The sequence below is a fragment of the Mycteria americana genome, chromosome 6 (genome assembly GCF_035582795.1).
Source record: "Mycteria americana isolate JAX WOST 10 ecotype Jacksonville Zoo and Gardens chromosome 6, USCA_MyAme_1.0, whole genome shotgun sequence".
NCBI lineage: Eukaryota > Metazoa > Chordata > Aves > Ciconiiformes > Ciconiidae > Mycteria > Mycteria americana.
Genome location: NC_134370.1, coordinates 34939879 through 34964241, shown reverse-complemented (window position 1 = coordinate 34964241; position 24363 = coordinate 34939879). Strand labels below are relative to the sequence as shown.

At 41.8% G+C, this 24363-nt stretch overlaps 1 protein-coding gene across 1 annotated transcript; it reads left to right on the top strand.

Annotated features, from left to right (window-relative positions):
* Positions 1–8282: 8282 nt before the first annotated feature.
* TMEM26 (transmembrane protein 26) lies at positions 8283–23381 on the top strand. Its single transcript, XM_075505285.1, has 6 exons — positions 8283–8695; positions 11914–11992; positions 17800–17913; positions 18447–18667; positions 19721–19797; positions 22119–23381. Exons 1-6 carry the CDS (start codon positions 8505–8507, stop codon positions 22532–22534), a joined length of 1098 nt encoding a protein of 365 aa, XP_075361400.1. The 5' UTR covers positions 8283–8504; the 3' UTR covers positions 22535–23381.
* The last annotated feature ends 982 nt before the right edge of the window (positions 23382–24363 follow it).

Genomic DNA, 24363 nt, shown 5'->3' with positions numbered 1-24363 from the left:
AAAGAAAATGATTGAGCAGATGGTTTGTTCAGAAACTGCAGCCTTTGGGAAGAAGCTTGTTTGTAAAATTGAATACATTTTGCAACCAACAGAGATGTGGAAATTTTTGTCCTGAGGAAGTTTTCCCTGATAACAAGAGGACAGGAAAGTCAGTACAGTATTCCAGTTCAAAAAGAGTATTGCTAATCATACTACTGTATTTTTTTTACTTAGCAGGTCTGCGGCAGTCAAATGCAACAGAAGAACATAATTAAGCATCTTGACAGCTTTATGGAAGCCTTGCTCTCAGACAAAGACCCATGTCATTATATTTCTACCGCAGTGATTATGAATATGATTAGCAGATTGTGACTGAGGGTTTTTTTGTGGAGGGGAAAGTTGTTTCCTTTACACGCTCCCCCTCCCCTTGTCTGCATTCATGCAATAATTTCCCAATCTGCCAACCTGTATTTTGTGGCACAGTCCAGTCTTTCAGTCCTTTCCAACACAGAGACTAAAAAGCCAGCTTAACAAATTAGCTTGTAGAAATATTAAGGAGTTTTGTATGCAGCTTCAGTATTTTCTTCATTAAATCCTGAACACATGTCAGGGGACAGACAAAATATATACATACAAATATATATTCCCGTATATGCAGATCATCACTGGACCCCAAAACTGCCAGGGAGGAAAGTGGCTTATTAGGACCATAGCCAAGTACCAATGTTTAACTGTTCTGAGTGATGATGATGGCAAAGGCCTACACACAACCTTCGTATCATGGAAAATATATATATATATATATATATATATATATATAAAAATAAATAAAATACACTATTTATCGGGCACAGATGTGCAGAGATGCCAATGTCCTTCCATGACTCCCCGATGAGATACAGCCTGGCTTTGTGAGAGACCTGACTTCTCATGTACCCAGGACTAACATTACAGGGATTTTTTAAAATATATATTCAATATTTTGCTGATCAAAACTGATCAAACTCTCTTACTTATGCTTTGAGTTTCAGAGGCATATGATTGTAATTACCAAGACACCATGCCCAAAGAAATCAAGCTGTAGTGAGACACTGGTTGTATTAGCTTGGCCTCAGACCCATTAGCTTAGACTCGGTGCCATAATAATTACTTTCATAGAAATTCCAGTGAGTTCAGATCATGGAGGAAGAACTTAACTGTAAGATACTACGCAGAGGTACCCACAGTGTAAACAAAAGGAGTGCCATTAGCTTTTAGCTTACAAACGTATCTTGACAACTGTCTTATAAAGCCTGAAATGTTTTGCCTGTATGCCTAGTGTTCCATCTGTGAGAGGAGCTGACCTTTGCACTGGCAATAGCTGCACCAGGAACCTGTGCCCAGCCACCGCTCCACTGTGCCCCAGACCTGAGCAACACTTTTCCTGTGGGGTCATCACATGATTCCTACACTAGAAAACAGGAGAGAGGATGACTAGAAAGACCATTCAAAGGATTCCTAGCCAAAAATGGAAAGTTCTCCTCTTTGCTGAGGACGAACGCTGTCGTTTTTCAGTGTTTGTAACTTTAGCTATCCCGCTTCGACCATGGTTGAAACAGTGCCTGCAGAACAAGGTTGCTTCTATTCTTTGAAATAGGCAGTGTTGCAGAACTCCTGTGTGTTCTCAGAAATAGAGGCCAGACTGGAGGAGGAACTACAAAGCCTAATAGAATACTTGAAACTGTGAGGTTTTTTCCCCCTAGTTCTTTAAGAAAAAATGGTCCTTCCAGAAGGCTTTTTTCTGAACTATAAAACCAACAGAAAAGATGTATAACTGTAGATAGCTATAAACTGCTCATATGCTTTCCCCCAGCTTTAAACAGAGGGGAAAACACACCCTTCTGTGCCACGTTTTGGGGCTGCAGAAGCTTTGATCTCAGTGGAGCTCACACCATCTGACACTGTGGCCAGGGGCCTTGTGCCCACGGCCGAGCCATGCCCGCTAATAATTGACAATGCCATGTCGTAAGTGCTTTCACCTTCCTTTCTAAAAGGCTGTACTCGATGCATTAAAATATGAACTGAAGTTTGTGCCAAGCTCACTCTCCTGAATCAGATCTATGTCTTGGAAGGCAGTGGCCCACAATATGCGGTAGCTACCCAAAACAGCCAACCATTTGATGGGCCCCATCCTCCAAGAAAGGGGCATAGAGAAGGAGAGAAATGACTACAAGCACAAAAAGGGAAGCACGGAGTGAAAACTATGTCCAGGTTATAGAGGGGAAAGAGAGAAAGTGAGAACAGGCGGGCCACTGGAAGCCTTTTGCTCTCTTCCTTTGTATGGTGCAGTTTTGCACTTTAGATGATAAGCTTGTACAAGTATTTTTTTGAGACTGGATTCTACAGCTGGTGGCCTGGGTACAGAGTGGGATTTAGACTACGTCTTGTGGCTCAAATAGAAAGGTGCCTGAAAATACTGGGGGTGGGTTTTTCAGATGGGGGTGTTCTTTTACATGCCTCCTTTCCTCTGAACAGAGGCAGGATGGCTTGCTAAATTGGAGAGTGAGGAAAGTTGTTTTTTTTTTTAAAAAAAGGAAGGGGGGGAGGGGCAGAAGCAGGCTTATAAGAGAGAAGAGACAGGATTTGTAGTGTTCGTGAAGCCAAAAGCAAGGAAATTAGACAAAAGAAAACTATCAAGAGGTATATTCTTGTAATTACTGAAAGTGAGACTGCAAAGTTCTTTTAAAGTGAATTATGATTTACTGGATAACAGATACAGAAAGATTTCCCCACCACCACCTGTAAAACTGCATTGGTTTTTATCAAGTAGCTCCTGTTGAGCCCATCTAGTTGATGAACATTCTTAGCAACTAGCAAATATAAATGACTTATGGGGATAATATTTCAATATATAATGACATTGCTATATCTTGGATTCTAAGATCTGGGTTATTAAATATTAAATATCAAAGCTGTAAATTATTGTAGCAGCTTTATACAACTAAATTAAATTCAAACAAAACCTAATTTCCTTAATCATTGACTGTAATCCTCCAGGAACATATGCTATTAACTCAGCTTCAAATGGCACAGAAATTGTATGACTTCAGTTAAGTTATTTTATATCAAATTCTAATCCAGGGCAGAGTCCTCAGTAAATCTCCTGCAGGGATTTTAATGCTTCTGCAATCATATTGGCTCTTTACTGGAGAGCTAATCTTTTTATACTCTGTTTTTTCACTCCTTTATCCATTTCCTTCACACCCTTACTGAGCTATAGCTAGTACCTTCTATCATATATCATGTTTTGAAAAATTTGGCTTTCCCCTCTTGCATTTGATCGGCAAGAGTCAGGCTTTCACTTATGCCAGAATCAAATAGATTTTTTTTTTTGTTTCACATGTAAAACTGAATCATTCCCATTTGTTTCAACATGTATGTTAATTGCCACTTGTTGTGATCTGTCTAAGGCTGTCATAATTATTCACAGTTTGCAGTCAAGCATTCAGAAAACAGAACAATTTCCTCCTCTTTAAGAACCCTATTGGAAGTAAAATTAAGGAGATTTAATTTAAGCAAGAAACTTCCTCAGAGACTCGAGACAATGATCAGGTAATAAAGAAATAAACCTTAAAGCCCTAGGAGGTAAGACTTGGAGAAACCTCCAGAGATCTAGTCAGCCCTCTGCCCCACAGTGTGATCAACTAAACTGCTGTCATTCCTGACAGATGTTTCCCTAATCTGTGCTTAAAACCTGCAACAAAGGAGATTCAACATCTCTCTGTGCAATCTATTTCATTGCTTCACTGTCCTTCCTAGCAAGATATGTCTCCAGACATCTAATTGCAGTCTTTCTTGCTGTTTAAGCCTTTTACTTCCTTCCCTATGCTTTGGGGAGGGCTGTTCCTGGCCTCCCTGCAACAGCTTCCTGAACACTTGGCCGCTTCCATCTCTCCTCAGTTTTCTCTTCTCTAGACTGAATCACAGCATCCTCTTTATCTTTCCTCAGCAGTCTTGTTCTTCTCTGGACACTCTATCCCATCAGTTCTCTCTTGAAAATGCATCACCTGAATTAGGGTGGTTTAGCTGAGGTTTTTCCCAGCATCAAGGAAGGCAGAAGTAATAACTCAAATCTGGCATGTTACAGGTCTGTTTATACATCCCAGTGTGCCTCCTTCATAGCAGAACAACATCCTTGACTCACATTGAATTTATGACCCATTCTCATCCCCAGTCTCTTTCAGCTACTTGCTTACTACCCCATAATTATTTCTTTATGAATATTGTAAATCAAATCTTCAAAGTCTCTTGAACTGAAGATGGCAAATAGCCACTACCCCACATTCCAGTTTGTAAATAAGCAATAGAAGTAAATTCTGAGACAATCTCCTTTGTTCAGAGCTCCCCCTCAAAAACAAAAAACCAAACCAACCAACCCACCCAACACTGCACATGATCACCAAAACCCCCAGAACTTCTGTACTGGAATTCCTCCTCACAGGATTTCCAACCCCTGCGCTCCTGTCCAAACTGGAGTCTTCCAGGTGCTTGAAGAGGGGTCTTTTGATTCTGTAAACGATGCAGCCTAAAAAGGATGTCACTTTTGCTATTTAAAAATGAACCATTTGTTTATGCAATTTATTAATTTCCTACTGTAGAAACACTGTTGCACTTCTCCACTGGATTCTCCCTCTTTGACCAAAAGTAGGGCAGCACTTCAGGTACGGCCGTCCCAAGTGGAGGAGAGCAGAGACTTTGCAGGTTTCAGTTCTGTATCTACATGCTAATGTGACCATCCCTTTCATAACAGCATGGTACTGCTGATTTGCGTTATGATCCATCATCTTGCATGTGATCACAATAGCTTGTGATCCATCTCCAACCCTAGTTTCTCCTTGGGAGCTGGTGCAATCTCAAATTTCTGACAGTTATGGGGTCTGTTTAGTGAAATCAGCATAGTGACTGAACCTAAAAGCAGAAATTAGACAAATGCATGTGCAAAGATTTTGTGGCACAGCTTTTTGAAGTGCCAGATTTCCTATTCCTGCAGAAGGTCACTGGTGCTGGGGGCACAGTAAGGTTTAACATTTCCCAAATGCATCAGACATGCTGCAATTGGCTATTATATGGAAGAGACATGTAGTAGGTCTTGCCAAGGTGCCTTGAATGAAAATCCCACACATCATGACATGTTCACACCATCGTGTCCAGGATTTGCCAGAGTATGGGAGCTCATCTGGAAGCACCTAACTCTCAAAGGTTCCCAGACAGACAATTCTCAGCATCCACGTGGACAAAGTTTCCAGACAGAAAAAAGGAGGGGGTGTATCATTAGCAGAGCACTCCATACAGACACGAATCTTGCTTTGAGCTTGGATCCAACCAACACTACCAACCTACCATATGCATAAACTGTCCTGCTCTCATTCCAGGTCAGCTTCTTTAGAGACTAGAAAGTCTCTACTCTATCAGCGTAGCCATTTCGGGTCAGAGCAAAGGTCCATCTATTCCACTGTCTGCCTCCAACAGTGGACCTAACTCCATGCTCAGGGAAAGAGTACAAGAACAAAGTAAACACAAAGTTTCTCCCCCAAGTACTCCCTAGCCCATGATCAATTATCCTGACAACTGTAAGTTGCAAATTAGTAGAAACTATGAGAAGAACAGAATTAGTGGAACACTAGTACATATAACATCATAAGGAAAAAACTCACTAATTCTATAAGCTTTTGTGCAGGAGTCAGTGCTGTCCCATGCTACAGTGTACATCTGTACTCATGCTGGGACTCCAAGGAATTCATCGGCTCCTCCTGTACAGTCTTATCATCCCCTGAGGGCTTCTGTGCCACCTGACCATCCACTGACACAACAATTCCCTGGCAGACTTCCTGTTCACGATGTGTTTGAACAGATAACAGACATTTTGCCAATTGTCCCTCACACTCCTTCAGCCAGCCTTATCATGTTTGTACATTTAACTTGCCAGAGTTTATAATCTTTTCAGTTTTCTTCATCTGGACACCACTTCAGCTTTTTGAAGGATGCCTTCTTGCTCCTGCAGTCTCACTTACCCTGCCAATGCTAGCTTCTTTTCACTCTTTCTCAAGTTTTTCTTGATACGCAGTTATTTTCTCTGCACTTCCCATGTGATTTACAGAAGCAATATCCATACTCCTTGCAAAAAGTTACGTCTTCCATCTGTTCTACCTTCAACAAGCTTCCTGATCTGTGTCTAGTTTTCCTTTTTGAAGCTGAGCGCAGCAATGGTAGAGAACTCTGGCTTGTCTTACTCCTGCGAGGATGCTGAGTCTAAGCTCATTAAGATCCCTATTTCAGGGGAGCTCTTCAGCTGTTACTCTCTACATCATATCCTGTAAATCACTCAGGATTGAAGTCAAGCATTGCCCTCATGGCCTCCTGAACCAGCTGCTCCACAAAACAGCCACTGAGACATCTAAAAAAGTACTCTGTCAAGTCTGGGTGCAATTTTTGCCTGTTCTAGACTGAATAACTGAAGTCATCCATACCTACTTACTTCCTCCCTCTGCTCAGCCTGTTGTGTTGCCATCATGGTCCACTGGTCAGCTAGGCAGAGTCAATATTACATACTCTTCCTACGTAAGTTTGGGACTTCCACCGATGTGAGGTCTGGATTGTTCATTGATGAGATTACCTTGTTAAGCAGTTGAGCTCCAAAGTGTCTTTAATATGCAGAACTACTAGCTATCAGCAAAGCTCACCGCATCCTTCCTGAATACAGGATATCATGGAAATGTCTCACTGATCATCATCTTTCCAAGTTTCTGACATCTGCACTGTTAGGATCTCCATGAACAATTAGACATACCAGTTCCCCCATGTCATTTCTTAGACATCAAGCACTCCCACAGAGGAGTATCTTGTTTAAACAATCTCTCAATTCTGTCTGTTCCCTGTTTCCTCTTCAACTAGGTTTGACCTTAACACCAACGGAAGGGCTGTGAACCAACAGCACTCAAGGCACGATATGGCAGGGTGGCTGTTGGCAGGGGATTATCAGTAGTAGGCCCTTGACTTGAATTAATTTTCCTCTGAGCATGAGGAACTTGATTTTGTTGCTTCAAAAAGGCATGCTGCACAGTCCATTTATTTACTCAGGCATTTCCTGAGTGAGTGATCTATGCTGTGGAATGGCCTTTTGTTTTTCTTTTTTTCTGGGCAGGGTTATTTTTAAGTAGCCTTCTCTCTCATCTCCCCCACCCCCAAGGATATCAGCTGGCCAGCACCAGCTCAGTGCTTCGTAGAGAAAGAGGCTTGGTTTTGCAGTGAGGAAAACTTGGGTCTTAGCAATTAAGGAAAAATATCTTATTACAAAGGTCACAACTCTTAGAAGAATATCTCCCTGTGTTTAAAGTAGAACAGGATATTTAAAATCAAATCAGCTAGGAAGTTAGGACCTTTGGAGCACCACAGTACGTTACATGGACTTGATTCTCCATTTGTGTTTTAGAATGGTGTATCTCAATTTAAGTGCTTTGGCGGTAAATTAACACAAAACTGGAGCAACACAGTGACAATTTTGATCAAGAAGAAATTTCTCATTGGTTACCCAAGTGTAAATTCAAATAAAATTTATAATCATTATGAGAAACATCAAAGCAGTTTTCAAATATACTCTGTACTTTATAAGCCGTGCCCACTGAAGATGATAAAGGTCAGTCTAGAGGTAACTGACCTAACAGTCAAACTTCTGTGTGTTTTTTGTATATGTCCCTATTGGCCTATTCGCCAACATTAGCGTTAGCCCAGCTTTCAGCCTGATTTCTGGAGTTCCTCACTGGAGCTGCTTCTTAGTCCTGAAGCAGGTTATAGGTTATACAAAATAGGGGTTTGACTAGATTTCAGTGCTGGTTAGCTTTGCTAACTTCTGTTGCACACAGGGATTCCAGCATTGAACTAAGTACACAGTTTCTGCTTTCTGTATTGCAATGTTAAATGAACAATTTTAAAAGCTCCCATATATGAGTTATATCTTTCAGGGGGAGGGGAGAGGAAAGAGGGTTTTGCAGTCTCAGTAATGCAGTGGAGCTTTTAGCAAGGAAGATTCAAATCAATAACGCTTCTTACATTTTGTGTCTTTGCTAGAAAGCTACGAGATGAGAGCAGCAAGGGGGGCTAGCAGACAGATGGTAACTGTGTGAGAGAGAAGCCTCCTTGCCGTTTAGTCCTTGAGCAGGCGACAGAGAGGGGACAGAAAGAAACCCTTCACGCCCCTGGCTGAGCACGGTCAGGGCTGTACTGAGCGCTACAAATCCCCGCAGCCTGGGAGCGTGAGCTTTTTTTTTTTTTTTTTCTTCCCTTTAAAAAGTTTTCAGGAAGTCTGGGGGAGGGGCAATGCCGCTTCTTTTTTGTTATAATGGGCCCCTTTGTGGAGATGGAAGAGGAGAAGAGATCTGTGTGCCTGTGGTGCGCAGGCTTCCCAGTGATTCCCAGGGCAACTTCCCAGGGCTCCTAAAAAGCGCCGGGCCCCTGCGGTGCAGGGATAAGGGGAGGGGGGCAGGTCCGGGATGGAGCTGATGGTGCTGCTCAATGCTCTGGTTACTCGCCTGCTCTTTGTGTTGCACTCCCTCATCGGGGTCTGGAGAGTGACCGCAGTGAAGAAAGAACCCAAGTACTGGCTGCTGGCACTGCTCAATCTTCTCCTGTGCCTGGAGACAGGGCTCACCCTCAAGTTTAAGCAAGGCAGAGGCTACAAATGGTGAGCATATCCCGCCGGCTCGGACGGAGCCCCTCTTGTTTCTTTGCATGTACTTTGCTGCAGATGCGAGGCTGCCTTCTGCGGCTGCTGCCCGAGAGCAGTGCTGTCCCGGCTTTGTCGCTGCCAAGCTTTTAGGGGGTTGTGTTTTCTCCCTCGCTGCACCTGGGGGTGGGGGTGGGAAACTGGTAAAGCCCTGGCTTCACCGTTGCCAAATCCAGAGGGCTCTCAGGAGGGGCAGTTTTGCAGCAGACTACTTGGGAGCCACTCTCTGTACAGTTCCGTGTGTGTATCCGTACTAACAGCTGAAAAGTGTGGTAAAAGTAGCTGGAGGCGAGAGGTACGAACTCTAGAGCTGCCGATCCCGTGGGCTAGGGAAGCAGGGGGCACGCACCCCCTCACAGGTTCGCTGGGCACCTCCGAAGCACCAACGTGTCAGGGACGAGGTGTGTTATGTGCAGAAGAGTGCTGGGGGGGCCGCGCAAGCTATTCCATGCAGATGCCCTGCATCTCTTACCCCATCCTGCCATGCCCTGCTTCGCTCCTCCTTCCCTGGGACTGCATTCCCTGTCCCTGCTGCTTGCAACGGTGCTAACGCCACGCTAGTGCCTGAACCAAAACTCAGTGACAAATAAAAGGTGAGCAGCAACCACTCTTGCAATACAGCAAGAGTGGCTTAAATAGTTGGATTTGAGAGGCTGTTGCAGAGGGGAACTTTCACGCATGGAAGGCTGCCTGAGAAATAAACAAAAAAGTCAGTCATAGCAGAGTTTGCCCAAGCACATGGGTTTTTACATGCATTTAAAGAATTACTACAGTCATCTACAGCTCATCAGTGCTCAGTCGGCCAAAACAAATGCTCTGTAAAAAGGAAGTAGTCATGTAACTAATTGTCAAGATTTCACTAGGACCTTTTATTTTTAAAAATAACTCAAACTGCTGGCAGGCCCTGAGACAAATCCAGGACAAAAGCGCCCAAAAGTATTCAATGATTTTAAATTCCTGTCCATTGCAACCTGTGAAACTCATTATAACAGAAGCAGTGTTGCGTGACAATTCACACAAGTGTTCCATGCTCTAAATTTGAACGTAATAAAAGCAGCGATAAAGTCTGGGACACAGGAAAATTTAAAAGCAGCAGAGCTCCAAATGCACAGTTATGAGACAGAGGCAGAGTGAGCAGACCTGATTCACTGGGGAGAGGAGGCGGCAGCAGCGACTTCATGAAGGAACACTTGCTATGGCAGCTTTTGGAAAATCCAAAGAAAAATAGATACAGAAAGCAGATCCATTTTAGATGAATACATGTGCTAGAAGACTGGGCTAAGTTTAGCTAGAAGGAAATTTTGGAAATGGATGTGGTCCAGCACTATAAGCAGCACAGTAAAGTACGTTTATAGGCAAGAACTGTAGACAAACGGCCAGCACCTATTTGTATCAGGATAACTTTCTGCTCTGATGGAAAACACATTTAGAACAGGCAGTATCATCTGCATTTATAGAACCAACTCCATAGACAATCACTGATCCAGGCAACGGGCAGTCTGTGCCATGGGACCCTCCTGCCTCCAAGAGCCTCATATTCTCTCCATTCCTTATTGACAGAAGACTTACTTATTACACCAGCACAAAAAATTGTCACATGTGGAGAAAAAGTATTATTGTGGGCCTGGCCATGTAATATTTCCTCTATATTGCTCCTTCTGAAAGAAAGGCAGAGTTAAAGCCCCTGAAGTCTCCTGGCCTGATCTGGTATCATTAGCTCAGTATTGCTAACCTGCCAGCTGGATGGAGTTTTCATGTGCTCAAGTCCTACAGGAAATACTGTAAAATATGTTAGTTCTCCCATTCAAATGAGAGGTGTGTTTTCTCCCAAAATGACCAGGCTAAAACCCCACAGAATCACTAACTTTTTTTTTTTTTTTAAAAGAGCAAACAACAAAAAACCCCACCACCAAAACAAACAACAACACACCCTTACCCCTGAAAAAAAACCCAAACAAACAAATGAAACAAAAAACCAAACCAGGACTATCTTATTTAGAGGGGATTGATTGAAACATTTCATAGCAGCTCAGCAACTCAGTCATTTTCCCGAGCAGCAGGGTTTTTTCTTTTCCTCAATACTTAATCTCCACTGGAAAGGTCATGATTACAAAAATAAAGGTACATTCAGGATAGGAACAAACAATAAATGCAACAACATTTGACCAAAACGTTGCTGCAGTTATATACTTATAAGCAATTTAAATTCACTGCAGAATGTGCCAGTGACAGGACAGGAGTCATCAAGCGAGTATGCCAAGTTTGACCCCATTGCCCTGTCTTGGGCCAGTACATATATGTGATGCAAAGGCTGCTGTGCATCTCAGTGGCATTGCAGTGATGCTCACGCCATGTGGCATCAGACCTCATTCCTACTCCAAAAGGATAGAAATTGCCAAAAAAACCTACCCCAAACAAAACTGTCACATGCTTAATGAGAAAACATCAGCAACCCTCACAAGAATCAGTGCTTGCAGAAGGAGTACTGAAACCTCTCTAGTACTTCTGAATAAACTCAGCTCAACGCTGAAGATAATAAAGCTTCACCATCATAAGTTATATAGAAGACTGACAGGGAGAGAAGAACTAGAGACAGAAATCCTAAAGAATTATACAATTGCCAGCACAAATGGGCAAACAAGGCCAAGACCCATTTTCATAAACCATTTTAGCCTGCACTGAAAGACCTCCTACTGAAGAAATGCTTGTTTTAGGCAAACTGGTGCTATTTCTACCCTTCCTGTATCAATGCACAGGATTCTGATCAACAGCCTTTATCCCAGCATCATTCAGTGAAATGACTCAATGTATTAATTCACCCTTCATGAAATCAGAAAGAGCATGTTAGCTAGACACTTCCCCCCCCCCCGCCCCCAAGTACAGAGAATGCTGTGATGGAAATACAAACAGCAAAGTGCCTTTGGTTAGTTCTTAAAAAGAGACTTTAAATAAACTTCCATATATGATCTTAGATAGATATACAAATAAACCTATGATTTATAATACTAACAGCATAAGGAATTCAGCAAAAATAGCAACTCTTATTTGCAGTTACCCTATTTCTTAATATCCCATATGGTAGGATGCACAAGATACTCTTCAATGCAGATAATGATAGACTATATAGTATTTATGCTGTGATATAATACCAAGCCATCTTTTCTTTTCCTTCACAGGTTTTCACCAGCAATATTTTTATATCTGATTTGCACAGTACCATCACTGTGGCTACTAGAAATTCATCATGGGACTCAGGTATTTATTGTGAGACAAGATGGACTAGTTTGAAATTGATGCATTATTTGATGGGTTGGGTTTGGGCATACACACAGAAATCTGCCAGGTCTCGTTCCAATTTTCTATTTTATACTGGTGGGTCTCCCAATCCAGCTACAGCTATAGTATGACTACTGTGCTTTTCGTAAATATCAAATAACGAGCCCCATTCCTAGGCTAAAAGTGAGACAATTTATTTGTATTTGGCTTGGAAACTGAGGACTAGAAGTTTGAAAAACAGCCTTTCACCCCCAGGTTACCAGCTTGAATCTTGCTCAGGATGGTGAAAGAATTTAATTGCTTTAGAGGCCTTTGTAAAATAAAGTATGAGTTTCACAGCACTTACAGGCAGATATCACAACTCCAAGCAAGCCAAAATTGAAACAGGTATCAGTGAAAGGGGTCTTAAAGACAAATTACCTTGTGTTTGCTGCAACCTAGGAGAATACTCACAGATTGCTACCACAGATAGCTGACATGGTAATTTGTCTGTCAGTGTTTATATCCTTTCTTTGTTCATGCTGTATAGTAATCTGGGAGGGGGGTGTCTGGATTGCAATTCAGGACTAAAACACCCAGTAAAATTTTTAAAGGCAGTTGTTCTTTCGGCAGATGGGGTCAGTTAGGGCCAGAACAGGGCCACTTAGCCCAGCAGCCCACGCCGAGTGAACCACCTCCCCGTGCAGGCTGCTTTCAAGTCCCCATAGCACTTCCACATAGTGAAAAGGGGATTTGTCTGTCCCGGCATTTGCACATATGCAGTACCTTACATCCACAGCAGAAAAGGGCCTGATAGGAGCAAGAGCAAAAAGCAACAGAAGAAAATACATAAATTAGACTAAGAAGACATAGTGCCTCATTTTCTCCTTTGAAACATTGTTAGAGCCCACAGAAGCATAATCAAATATTCAAAATTGTGTTTACACTGAAAATGCCTGAGGCTTTTTCTAAATACAGCAGCAGGAATTTATTGTCTTCTTGTTTTGCCAAATCTCCTTAAACAGTCACAGACAGGTAATGTGGATATTGAGAACATTTGTCATAGTTAAATCTGGTCCAAGAAACAGGCTAATTCTGTAGTCAAAGGCAGCAGTTTATTTCCCAAAATGATGTTAGAACATGGCATACTTTGTTCTTATTGATATACTGCTACTGTGAATTAAAGAGGGAGTATATCAAGTTAACAGCTTAGTTTATACCTGGAGAGATAGGATAGAGAGTTCTGGAAACACACAATCTAATAGATTCAAAAACAATACCTCCAGAAGGGGAGCAGCCCTCTTAACAATTAATCTCAAATGCAGCACCCAGACTAGTACTACTTCTCATACTAAAGTATTGCTGGGATTTTCCTTATTAAAATACTAACAGAATGGGTAATTATGCAGTTGCTCAATCCACACATTTAATATATCTACCATGAAAACAGTTTGTGGTCTTTAAGGCAGTAGAACTTTGACCTCATGTTGAATCTCTAACAGGAAAGATCAACTGCTTGTGTCGGTGCTGTTATTTAAGGCATGTGCTAATATGCAGTCTCTCGTCCTGAAGACAGAGGCAACTCTGCCTCTCCAAGTACTGCAGAACTGGACATAAGTAATACCATTCATATATCAACAGTGAAACACTGACTGCATAGAAAGTACTGCTTTGCGGTAAAGTATTTGGGGATGAAATACATGTTTGGGAGAGACTATAAAGTAAATTGAACTGTATTGAGTGAAAAAATTGCTGTCTGCAAAATAGAGCGGCAAGAAAATTAAAAACATTTAATCAATTAAAAAACCAAACATTCTTTCTTCATAATGTATAAGATCTCAGATAAACAAATACCTCCGTTACCTTTTCAAATGCCTGGTGCATCACTGCCACAGAAAGCAATAACTGACCACCTTTTGCAGGGCTTACCTGACTACCAGTGCTGTAGTTGATGTAGGCTTCCCAGTCAGTAATAAGAGAGATACTTGGTAAACCCTGTAATTATTTTTAACCACCTCAACTTGAACATTTTAAGGAAATAGTCAATATTACTGCCCATTCCCTCAGCCTTATTCTGAGGTGGGATTCTCTTACCAGCTAAAATTCTAGTATATCACTCTTCTAAAAGTGATCTTGCATCTCTCACCATTTCTTCCCTCCCATACCCATTATCTTCCTCAATTTGGAAAACAGCTTAAGCAATCTTTTCTCCCTGTTTTACGTTTGAGCTTTCCTGCATGAGCAAAATGAAGCAGTCATGGTTGCTTTGAATTTCTGACATCACACGTGTTGCTATAGGGACGGCAACAGCGTTTCCAGCAAGAAAGGCTGGAATGGCAGAGAGCAAGCGGGGTACCTGTTGCTTGGCAGAGGGCTGGCTCCAGGGAAGGGCTAGCCTCTTCCACAACATACTCAGGCTGCCAGCCTCCACGCATGTTAACAGGATTGGGGGTACTCTGCCCTGGTATTCAAGTGTCAATTTTACCATCTCAATGCTGGACCCACTGCCAAAAGTTTTAGCTAACCTTGTTTTTATTTGGGAATAACGGATTGTGAATAACATGCAACTGGAAATTTGCTGAATTAGTTCTGTGTTTCAGGAGTTCCCCATGCACTGACAGTGGGCTCTCTGCAGGCCACACACTAAGACATCATCATGTCATGCACCACAGTTTCTGTTTTGATTAGATGTTCTATAAATCAGAGGAATGTAAGCTTCATCTCAGAAGAAACAAAGGAAGTAAACCAAGCTAGAATTTATGCAAAATGTGGACAATTTCTTCCTATTTTATTTTTGCACAGTAAAAAAAAAAAAAAGAAGGCATTTTTGTTTAGCTATGCACACAGTCTCGATACCTGGGAGTAACTGGGCTCTAGCAGTAAAGAGGTAAACCACATTTATCAACTGCCTGTGAAACTTAGTATTCACTTTTTCCTTGTCACATTCCCATTAAGTCACTGCACATACATAATTGGTTAGGCAAATATGCCTGGCACCAACAGTCCTATTTACATGCATATACATGATAAAAATAAAGGCTGTTCTCCAAACTTTCAAGTGAATCACCACCACAATCACCACTTAATAAATATTCAGAGAGAAACAAACCAAAACAAGGTATGAACATACTTAAATTAAAAATCAGGAGTCTGCTTAAATGACTGGCTTTCCAGTTTTCCATTTCCTGCCTGCATGCAGTTGAGAAGAGATACGGACCCGGCCCTCAGGAGTGCCATTCAGTCGGAGTTCGTGGAGCCTTGCACCGAAACAGTAACCTCCCATTCAGCTGGGAGTAGTTGCAAAAATTACATATAAGGAACCTACAAAAGACACTGATAAAGTGAATTAATTTTCTTAAAGAAGTACTCTCTGCACCTTTGTGCCACTAGAAAAAAAGAAAAAAGCCCCCTTGCAAGCCATGCGGAAGCCGTGGCCTGCCTTCCTCCACCTCCCTCCACAGGGCCAGTTGCTGACTCCCGCAGCTTTTCTGCCCTGTGTGCAGAGTAAGCGGAGCAGCCGCTCTGGAGCCGCGCGAGCTATCTGCTCTGTATTGTTGGCATGGGGAGAGCCACGGCCTCTGCTGAGAGGCACCTATACACCTTGCTACCTCCCATTTCACTCCTGTCCTTCAGCCACCTGAGTTACTTTTGGGGAGTTCTCGCAGTGCTTGGGAAGGGACTTCCACCATCCCTACGCATGCAGCAAATGCAGCAGGCTGCCCTACATAGGTCCTGCCTCAAATTCGGCAAATTCTTCTCTGAGCAACAGGGCTTTAAAAAACAAACAAAAAGTTCCCAAACTCTGATGTGAAGTTTAATGCAAGTTCATGGCTCCCTTCCTCTTACCCCTGCCAGACTGGGCAAGGGGCAGAGGAGTGGGCTCAAATGCAGATTTGATGACAAACCAAAGGCTGTAAAGGTGAATTAGTCTTCCTCCTCCAGCACAAGTTAGTAATACTTTTGCCCCACCCAGGCTACTTGTTACAAGGTAGATACTCCTTAATATTCTGGGGTGGCTACCCCAGTTACGTGATATTTTTAGGTCATGGTCTTGGTCTCCTCAGCCAACTGTGTCACTCTGCCTGTGGGAGTTACTCAGAAAGGCTGACTTTGACCCGGGGGCTGGTCTCCATAGGCTTTAGACTTTTTCTACAGTCAACAGATAAAGAGGCTTCTCCAGAGCACCAGTTAAATTTCGTTTCTGAAACATCCTCTGAGCAAGCTCTTCTGTCTCTCTGCTTTGGTTGAAGGGCGAACCCAGGGAGATTAGCCCCACAAGGCTGCAGCCGGCAGAGTACCAGCCCCTCCGTCTCATTGTCTCCATGCCCAGAACTTTAGACTTCCCTCCTCCAAATGGAAATATGTTCCCCACATCTGTGTGTCAATCTTTCAACGCTCTCGTACCTACTGTCCAAATAAGGCAAGCATTCCGTTTAAGAGCCTTTACCACCAATTATAAAAGCAACAAGCACTGACTTTTTTCCAGATTTTTCAGGCCACGGGAAGTTGCTCCATTTATCTATGACAAGGTCAGGCAAGAGGCAGCATTTACCCAGATACTGAGCAACATTATCAGAGACCAAGTAAAGTATCAAAGTGGAATCTGAAATCTGCTAGAATGTGACATTTGCTGGAAAATGTTGCCTTTATATTGGCAGGCATTATGCTGAAGACAGCTACTCAGTATGCACTCGAACACATTCCGATTGTTGCAGAAAATCACTCCCCGTGAAATAAAATGGTGGGGGGCCCAGTGGAGAAATGCAAATTATCTGGTGTTCTCTGGCACAAATAGGACGGGATAAAAGTCTTTAATAACAGCACGGTTTGGTTTTCTAATTGTCCCTTTTTTAGTACAATGAAGAGAAATGTTAAGGGATTGTTATGAAGATAGATTGTAGAACCATCCCCCAGTTGCTCCGAGGCCAGCCTTGAGGGTGAAGGTAGAAGGGCAGTGCAGTGCTGCAGACCTCAGACGGGACACAGTCCCACCACTGGTTTACTGCAGTTGAAGTAACAGTATGTTTTAGCCAACATTTGATTTCCCAGAGCACTGGGTACTTGGAGAAAGTGAAAATACCTGGTTTTCTGCTCTGCAGGGGTAGACAACAACACGGGCCCATTTTTCTTAAGTATTCCTGAATCTCACCTCTCACATTAGGAATTTCCTTGCAGAATAAGGCACAGCTGGGGGGGGGGGGGGGGGTGGGGGCAGAGGATACAACCCAAACATCCTACCCTAACTATTCATTTCAGCGTTGAGGGAGGTCATACAGAAGGATGAAACAATGGTGTTTTTAGAGAACTTTTTCTGGATAGTAGAGATGAGAAGCAGATATTTTGAGAAAAAGTTTGAATATAGAGACTGACCATGAATGTAAAACAGCAGACTTACCATGACCAGTTTTTACCCTATTTTACTGTTTTAGCCAGAGAGAGACTGCGTAGGAAACCCAGCAGCCTGTTCAGGAGAGCTGCAGGCGGATTGCATTCAAAGAGTGCGGTCTTAACACCACAAAGGTGTCGCCCGCTCCATCAGCCTTTGAATTTACATCCTCTTCTACAGTACAATCCTACACTTTCTCAGGGACCTACCAACACATCATTCCTCTCCTCATGAGAGGGATTCCTCCCTTCTGAACAAGAGGGGAATTTCATTCAGGGTGAGCATGTACCTTTGTAAACATCGACTAACTTTCACAAATGAACCCTCTGCAGTTCAGGAAAACAGGACTCTCTCAACCACAGAGCGCATCGGCTCCCTGTGCAGGATGTTTATGCATGTGTGATGTTTTTGTTCACAACAGTACTGTGGTAATGAACCCGGAGCAGTTCAGGTGAATGTCAGCAACCAAGACTTCAATCAATCCAGAGATAGCAGTCATGGAAGTGAGGGAACAGATCACCACATCATTCAGACGGTGGGACACCTTTTCCTAGTAGAGATCTTGTGATATTAGAGCAATTAGAGAAGACTGTTGTGTCTATTTGGGCAAGCTCCTCACACAGTGATTAAAACTAAAAAAAGAAAAACGAAGAAAAAAATAGTTTCAGAAAAACATATTGTGAAAGTGGCTTACACGCAGCCTAATGTGCTGCATACTAACTATTGTTGGTAGGAAAGTCTCTGTGTGAAGAGGAGACTCTCCTACCATTCTCTTCCAAATCTCAGTAACTGAATTTAGAAAGTGTCTGGGTGATGGTTCTGCAAAGGATAATGCTCAGCTGAAAAATGAGAACAGGAGGAGTAGTACACAGAGAAGGACTTGCTATTCATTACCCAAAGTTTGTATTAATGTGCCTTTTTCAAATTATACCTGCCACATAGAAATGATTTGCTCTAATACAACGTGAAGGAGAACAAAAGCAGGCTTAAGAATGAATACAGTCTCTGAAGGTACCTATAATGTCAGTCTCCTGAAGTTACAGTATGTTATTGTTGTCTTTTAAACAGGCTAAAGTCTTTGTGAATCAGCTCTCCACAATCTGTGAGACTGTATGGACGCTGGCCCTCCACCAGACTTTTCTACTGCTACTAGTAGTTGGGAGATGGCTTCTCCCCATTGGAGTTGAAATCACCCGGGATCAGTTGTCTCAGCTGCTTCTCATGTTTGTGGGAACAGCAGCAGATATACTTGAATTTGCTAGTGAAACCTTGGACATTGAAGATGTTCGGTAAGGACTATTTGCTGACATAAATGATTTGCATACTGCAAGATATTTGTTTTGTTTGAAGATGTGTTTGTGCGATCTGCAGTGTTCAGACTAGTGGAACTGTATTTCCCACAGATAGCAGAAGGCTGTGTTCAAGGGCTCTGTTTTCCTACTCTCACCTTTCCCTCTGTAAAAGAACCTAACAGTCCGATGAGCTTTGTTAGGGATTACTCATCTGTTGCCAGCAGAGAAGCTTGTTGCATCCATCACAATGAAAGGGTACAAAGAGCCAAACAACTAGCGTAACTGCCATGCAGTGTCAGTTCTTACAGCTACAGGAGCCACAACACTGGGTACACAGTAAGCCTCTTCCAGGTTAATGAATTGTTTTAGACTAGCAAGGAAGCAACTAGAATTTGCTTTAGTGATTCATTATCCAAGTTGCTTCTTTGGTTATCTCATATGTACTTTCTTCATGATAGAATGACAAAGTGTTCAAAGATAAGAAGAAAGCGAATGGCATAGTCTGGTGTGAATTTTCAACATTGTGATCTCTCCAAGAGAAAGTAAGCCCATCTCCCCCTCACAGCACAAAGATTAGCTGTGAACATCCATCATAAAGAAAAAGAATCACAGAAGAGGTTCATCCTCTCTTACAGACATACTTTTTTTTTTTTTTTTTTTACTATCAAAGAAAAGGTTTTGCAGCAGGAAAAGAGGTCCTTCCCACTTGGCAGAGATGCTTCAGGCTTGCAAGGAATGTGTAATCACTGCAAGGGTAAAGATATCTCCTTTTTGAGCCACAGACTCTATTTCCATATGCTTATCATTATAACATTAGCATCAGATATTTAGTGTAATTACACAGCTGGAACATGTGGCCTGAACAGCAAAAATTCTATACCAAAAGGTGCCTCTGTTTTCCTTAGTCTTACATCTCAAGAGCATGCATTAATCAATCACTGTTTTGCTCAACCACCCTTTAAATGACCTTCCAAATACTATAGGAAACATGTTTCTTATCACATAAGGAAACTGCATCTTCACTGTTATCACTTTTTCCCCCTCCCATAGGAAGAATTATGCTCTCATAAATGCAATTCTTGCTGTATGGACCTGGAGTATGTTACAGTTTCCACTTGATCTTGCAGGTTAGTACTTGCACACAGACAAGAAAAGAGAACAAACACTTTAAGTTTTTGCTGGCATGTCTTGTGGCTGTGCACACGCTACAGGCTATACCAAGGACTTCTGGTGGAGAGCAATTCATATGACAATGATGGTTTTTGAAGAAAGCCCATTGTGGTTTCTTTTGAGGAAGCACTTGTTTCTGGCTAACCTCTGATCTCCTTGATAAAACTCTCTGCTTCCAGAAAAAACTGGAACTGCAATATTGTATTGGAGCATCTGCTCCAGTCGCCTGTTACTGCCTTGAACTTCACTAGGTGAGCTCTCGAGTTAGATCTGGTCTTGGATTATATTATGGCTCCAATCTGGGTAGGTTACTAGACCCTATGGAGAGATATGCTATCATTAACTACGGGGACAGCACAGCCAAGAGCACAGAAGCAGTTATCACAGGATAAGTTACCTATTCATAGGGAACCTAAAGGACCATATAATGTTGGGACTGTGCACCTTTATCTTAAACTAAAAGGCCCAACATTCGGCCAGCTCAGGCTGGTATTTGTCCCTAGGCAGAAAGGGCTTCTCTATGTCCAAGAAGAATAATGAAAGCCGCCTCAATCATCATCTCTTCCAACCATTTTGGCCTCCAGTCACTACAAGTTTGCAACTCAACTATGCCAGCCCAAAGATACATTATCCTCACTAGCATCTTATATAAAATTGATGACTAGGTTGACACACTGATTAAAATAATAAATGAATAAAATAATAATGAAAAATTATTCCAGGAATTTTTCATTAGCCTTTTCTTCATGGACAGCACTAGGCTTTGTTTTCAACACTGAAGTTATGAAAATATTTCAGCATTTCAGCTCAGCAGCTCACCTGCTGAAAAAACTGATGCCACTGCATTTCAGATTTATCACAGCTAAAATTCCTGTTAGTGGTAAAATACATTCTGTTAAAGATGCACACTCAGGTTTATAAAAACCAAACCAAAACAAAACCACCAAAACTACCCATACACACCACTACCCAAATAAATTAATGCTTGATTGTTCAAGCACTGTTTGAATTTAAGTGAAGTAACCTGTTGTACTGTGCATTTTTTCTCTGGCTATTGCTTTTCTGCTTATTTAATTACATTTACCATTTAAAAATTAAGTTATTGAACACACATTGCCCTGAAATTTACTATAGGTACAGTTTATTTTAGGTAGTTCTATACAGTTGCACAGATAGTACTTTTTATTCAAGCATCAGTATGTTTACTCACACATCAAACATGACGTAAAATAGAAATTTAGAGGCACTTATTATTGGACTATAGCAATGGAGTTAGGACTATTAAACAGCAATGGAACAAAAACGTATTAAAAAATTAGCTGTTGCTGAAGCTAATTCGGCGAATTTCTACATTCTACAACTCATTTTCCACTCAAGTCTCACCTTTTTTTTCCCCCAAACAATAGAATTCTTTTGGTAAGCTGAAACATTTGGCGGTTGTTACTGCATCACAAGTAGCTATGTTTTTTAAACTAATGAAATCCCACTGCCTGAGAGACAGGTTAGTTAAGCCACATGCATTTTCATAAGAGGCAGCCATATTTACCACACACAAACCCCCCCGATGATCCTTCTCTAGACCCCATGCCACAAAGAGCATTCTAGCCCACCACCACTTTTATAGCCAAGGGGAACACATCCATGCAAGTTCCAACAGTTGCATGCAATTTCATACCCAGAAGGCTAAGAATGAGTAACTGTGGCTCAAGTCTTATATGGCAAGCAGCGACCAGTTTCTTCCTATCCATAATGCTCGATATTGCCCTACACTGACATGACTCATTCTTACCATGACACATGAAAAAGGCAATGGCTATCTGGTGAATCTTTTAAAAGCAAGGTCTTAGACAGCCTGGAACAAATTGAAGTGCTACAGCTCAGGCTGTTCCCATTCAGCTTGGTAGGGTTTTTTTCTTACAGATACATATTAGTCTAGCATGTTGATTTAACAGAAAAGCGTCTGGGGAAGTTGTTACAGAAAGATTAGGTGATCTACTTCTGCTTCTTGTTTTAAAAGTGTATAAATACCGATAGCTTTGTGGGATAGAAAAGGGGAGGCAGGTTTTGGTCCTGTTCGGCAGACCACATAAGTGCCTGCTTAACGTGGGCTTAGAGTGTGGTGCCGAAACAGATCCTAGAAATGGGATATGCTTTATGTTGAATTGTTCACAGTTGAATGCATTTATAATCCAGGGTACCCTGGATTGTAACTGCCCTTTAGGCCAATCCTGGCTCAATTTTAGAGACTTGTTTTAACATAAGTGTGTTTTATTTCCAGTACAGCACATTGGCTGCAAACCAACTGTGTCGACTAGGCGGATCCCCAGCCTGCTGCTGTGCAGGTACAGTGCGGAACTGTGGAACATTGGGGTCAGCCTTTTCATACAGGACGGTCCCTTCTTCATTGTGCGTTCAATCCTGATGGGCCACTTCAGAATATTCAACCAGATGCTGGTGTTTTTTACAGCTAAGAATATCTTAGTTGTGACTCTACAATTGTATCGTTTGGCAGTGATAACGCTAGACTTCCGTGCTACCATTCTGCAGAAGAGCAGGAAAGGAGAAGTCAACTGTTGCCCATGCGAGCCTTATGAAACTAGTAGCCATGCTACCGCTGACCAAGATACCAAAATGAAAGAGTTTGTTGCTTTTCCTCCAAAAGAGGAATCCCAAGCTCTATCAGATGATCAGTGAGCACAGTTACTGACTTGAAAGAGGTTGCGTTTCCCACAGCTTCTTCAGAAGGGCTTAGCCTATTTCTATGACCAAAGACACCTTGAGTGAGTGCCTAAGTCATCTCTCCCACCAAGAGATCAATAATTTCTTCTAAATTGTAGGGGAAATTCCTGAAGCAAAGTCATAGAAATGGGACATTTTTGTATCCATTTGTATGCTGGGTTTTGACTAGTTCCCTTTTATATTATCCACAGAGATTTTGTAGCCATAGTTTGTAGTAGCAAGAAAGGTTTGGCACACTAACAAAGTTGGTTATTACCTTTGGTGGCCCTGTGCTAACATATGTACTCGCATGTATTCAAATAGAAGGACAAGCCTATCCATGATGGGAAGTACAGAAGCATTTAGCTCTACCATTGAAGTCGGGCTATAACTAGAGTGTGATGAACAATATGGTCACCATGTACGGGAGCAACTTCAGCAGCAACAACTGTGCAGACATGCAAGTGAAGGGGGAGAACAGATTTCTACTGTTACTGTGACATCGAAACATTGTTCATTCAAGAAATTTAAGAAAATCTTGTTTAAATGTTACCTCATCCTTGGCTGGATTCAGTTAAAAACTATGCAACACCATGAAACGGCACAAACAAAACTGTCTCTTAGGACCTGCATGGTCTGAATAACATAAACCTTACAAATGAAAAAAAATTAAATAAAAAGCAGCCCCACACATCATTAGAAGACAGGTGCATTTGTCCCAGGCTTTTTCTACAGTGGTGCTTGCCTTTCTATTTCTACCGGTTAGAACACACACACACACAAAAAAAAACCAACCCCAAAATATTTGTAAAGACTTTTTTTCCCCCCCTGGTTTCACTGTGCTTGCAGTTGAGACAAGTTTTTAAAATGTCTCCATTTTATATGATTTTTAAAAGTGGCCTGACTTAGACATACAATCTACCTAGAAGGAAAATGGCACTGCTCAAGTTTGACAAGACAAACTAGACAAAAGGATTCAGGCTTGTGCTTCACATTTTATAAAGCACCACAAGGTCCTATGAAATACCTTGAGAGATTGTCTGGTCTGTTGAGTCTCAAGATCCATTTTTGAGAAATGGCTAATAATTATTCATTTACTACTTTGCCATTTGGAGTGAACAACACAGGGCCTGATAAATTTCTGCCAAGAACACACTTTATACCAGTGTAAGACCATTGACTTTGCTGGGCTTAGCTTATAGAAGCTGGAAGTAAGATAAGTGATTTTTGAAAATCTGCCTAAAAATTGTATTCTCACAGAAAATGGCAGGTGTTTTTACAAATTTCTGCATCCATTATAAAAGAGTGCAGAAAAGCATATTAAAAAATCTAGCAAATATAAAGTGACCTAATTAAGGTAACTTCCCTTATTAAAAATGCCTTATTAAACCTTATTTTCTAAAGCCTCCACTATCTAAAGACAGAATTCGATCTGGGGAATTAATAAAATTGTTTCTACCACCACTGCAGCAGTCATATGTTTGCTTATCAGGCTACAGATAAATAATGATATGTTTATTCTTTGAAAGATTAACCTATTTAAAAATTCCAACTCCCAAACTTCTGAAGCTGTGTTTACATTTGTGAGCTGTTACTGTTCTATGCAGGATCAGGCCCTTCCATTATGAGAGAAGAAAACGCACAGCCTAAAGAAGGAAGGAAGTCTCATATACTCCATAGCCCTTTCTAACATTTATACTTGAGCAATAATGTGCAACACCTCCTGCACTTCTTATTTTGGGCCTTTTTCCAGCAGAAATTAAAAAAAGCCAATCATCATTTGCCATGGCATTGTGAGGTAGACG

Excerpts from the sequence above, each read along its gene's own strand:
- TMEM26 (XM_075505285.1), top strand. The coding sequence starts at position 8,505 with ATGGAGCTGATGGTGCTGCTCAATGCTCTGGTTACTCGCCTGCTCTTT. Across the intron at positions 8,696-11,913 it reads CAAGGCAGAGGCTACAAATG|GTTTTCACCAGCAATATTTT; the intron begins GTGAGCATATCC and ends TTTCCTTCACAG. Across the intron at positions 11,993-17,799 it reads AAATTCATCATGGGACTCAG|TACTGTGGTAATGAACCCGG; the intron begins GTATTTATTGTG and ends TGTTCACAACAG.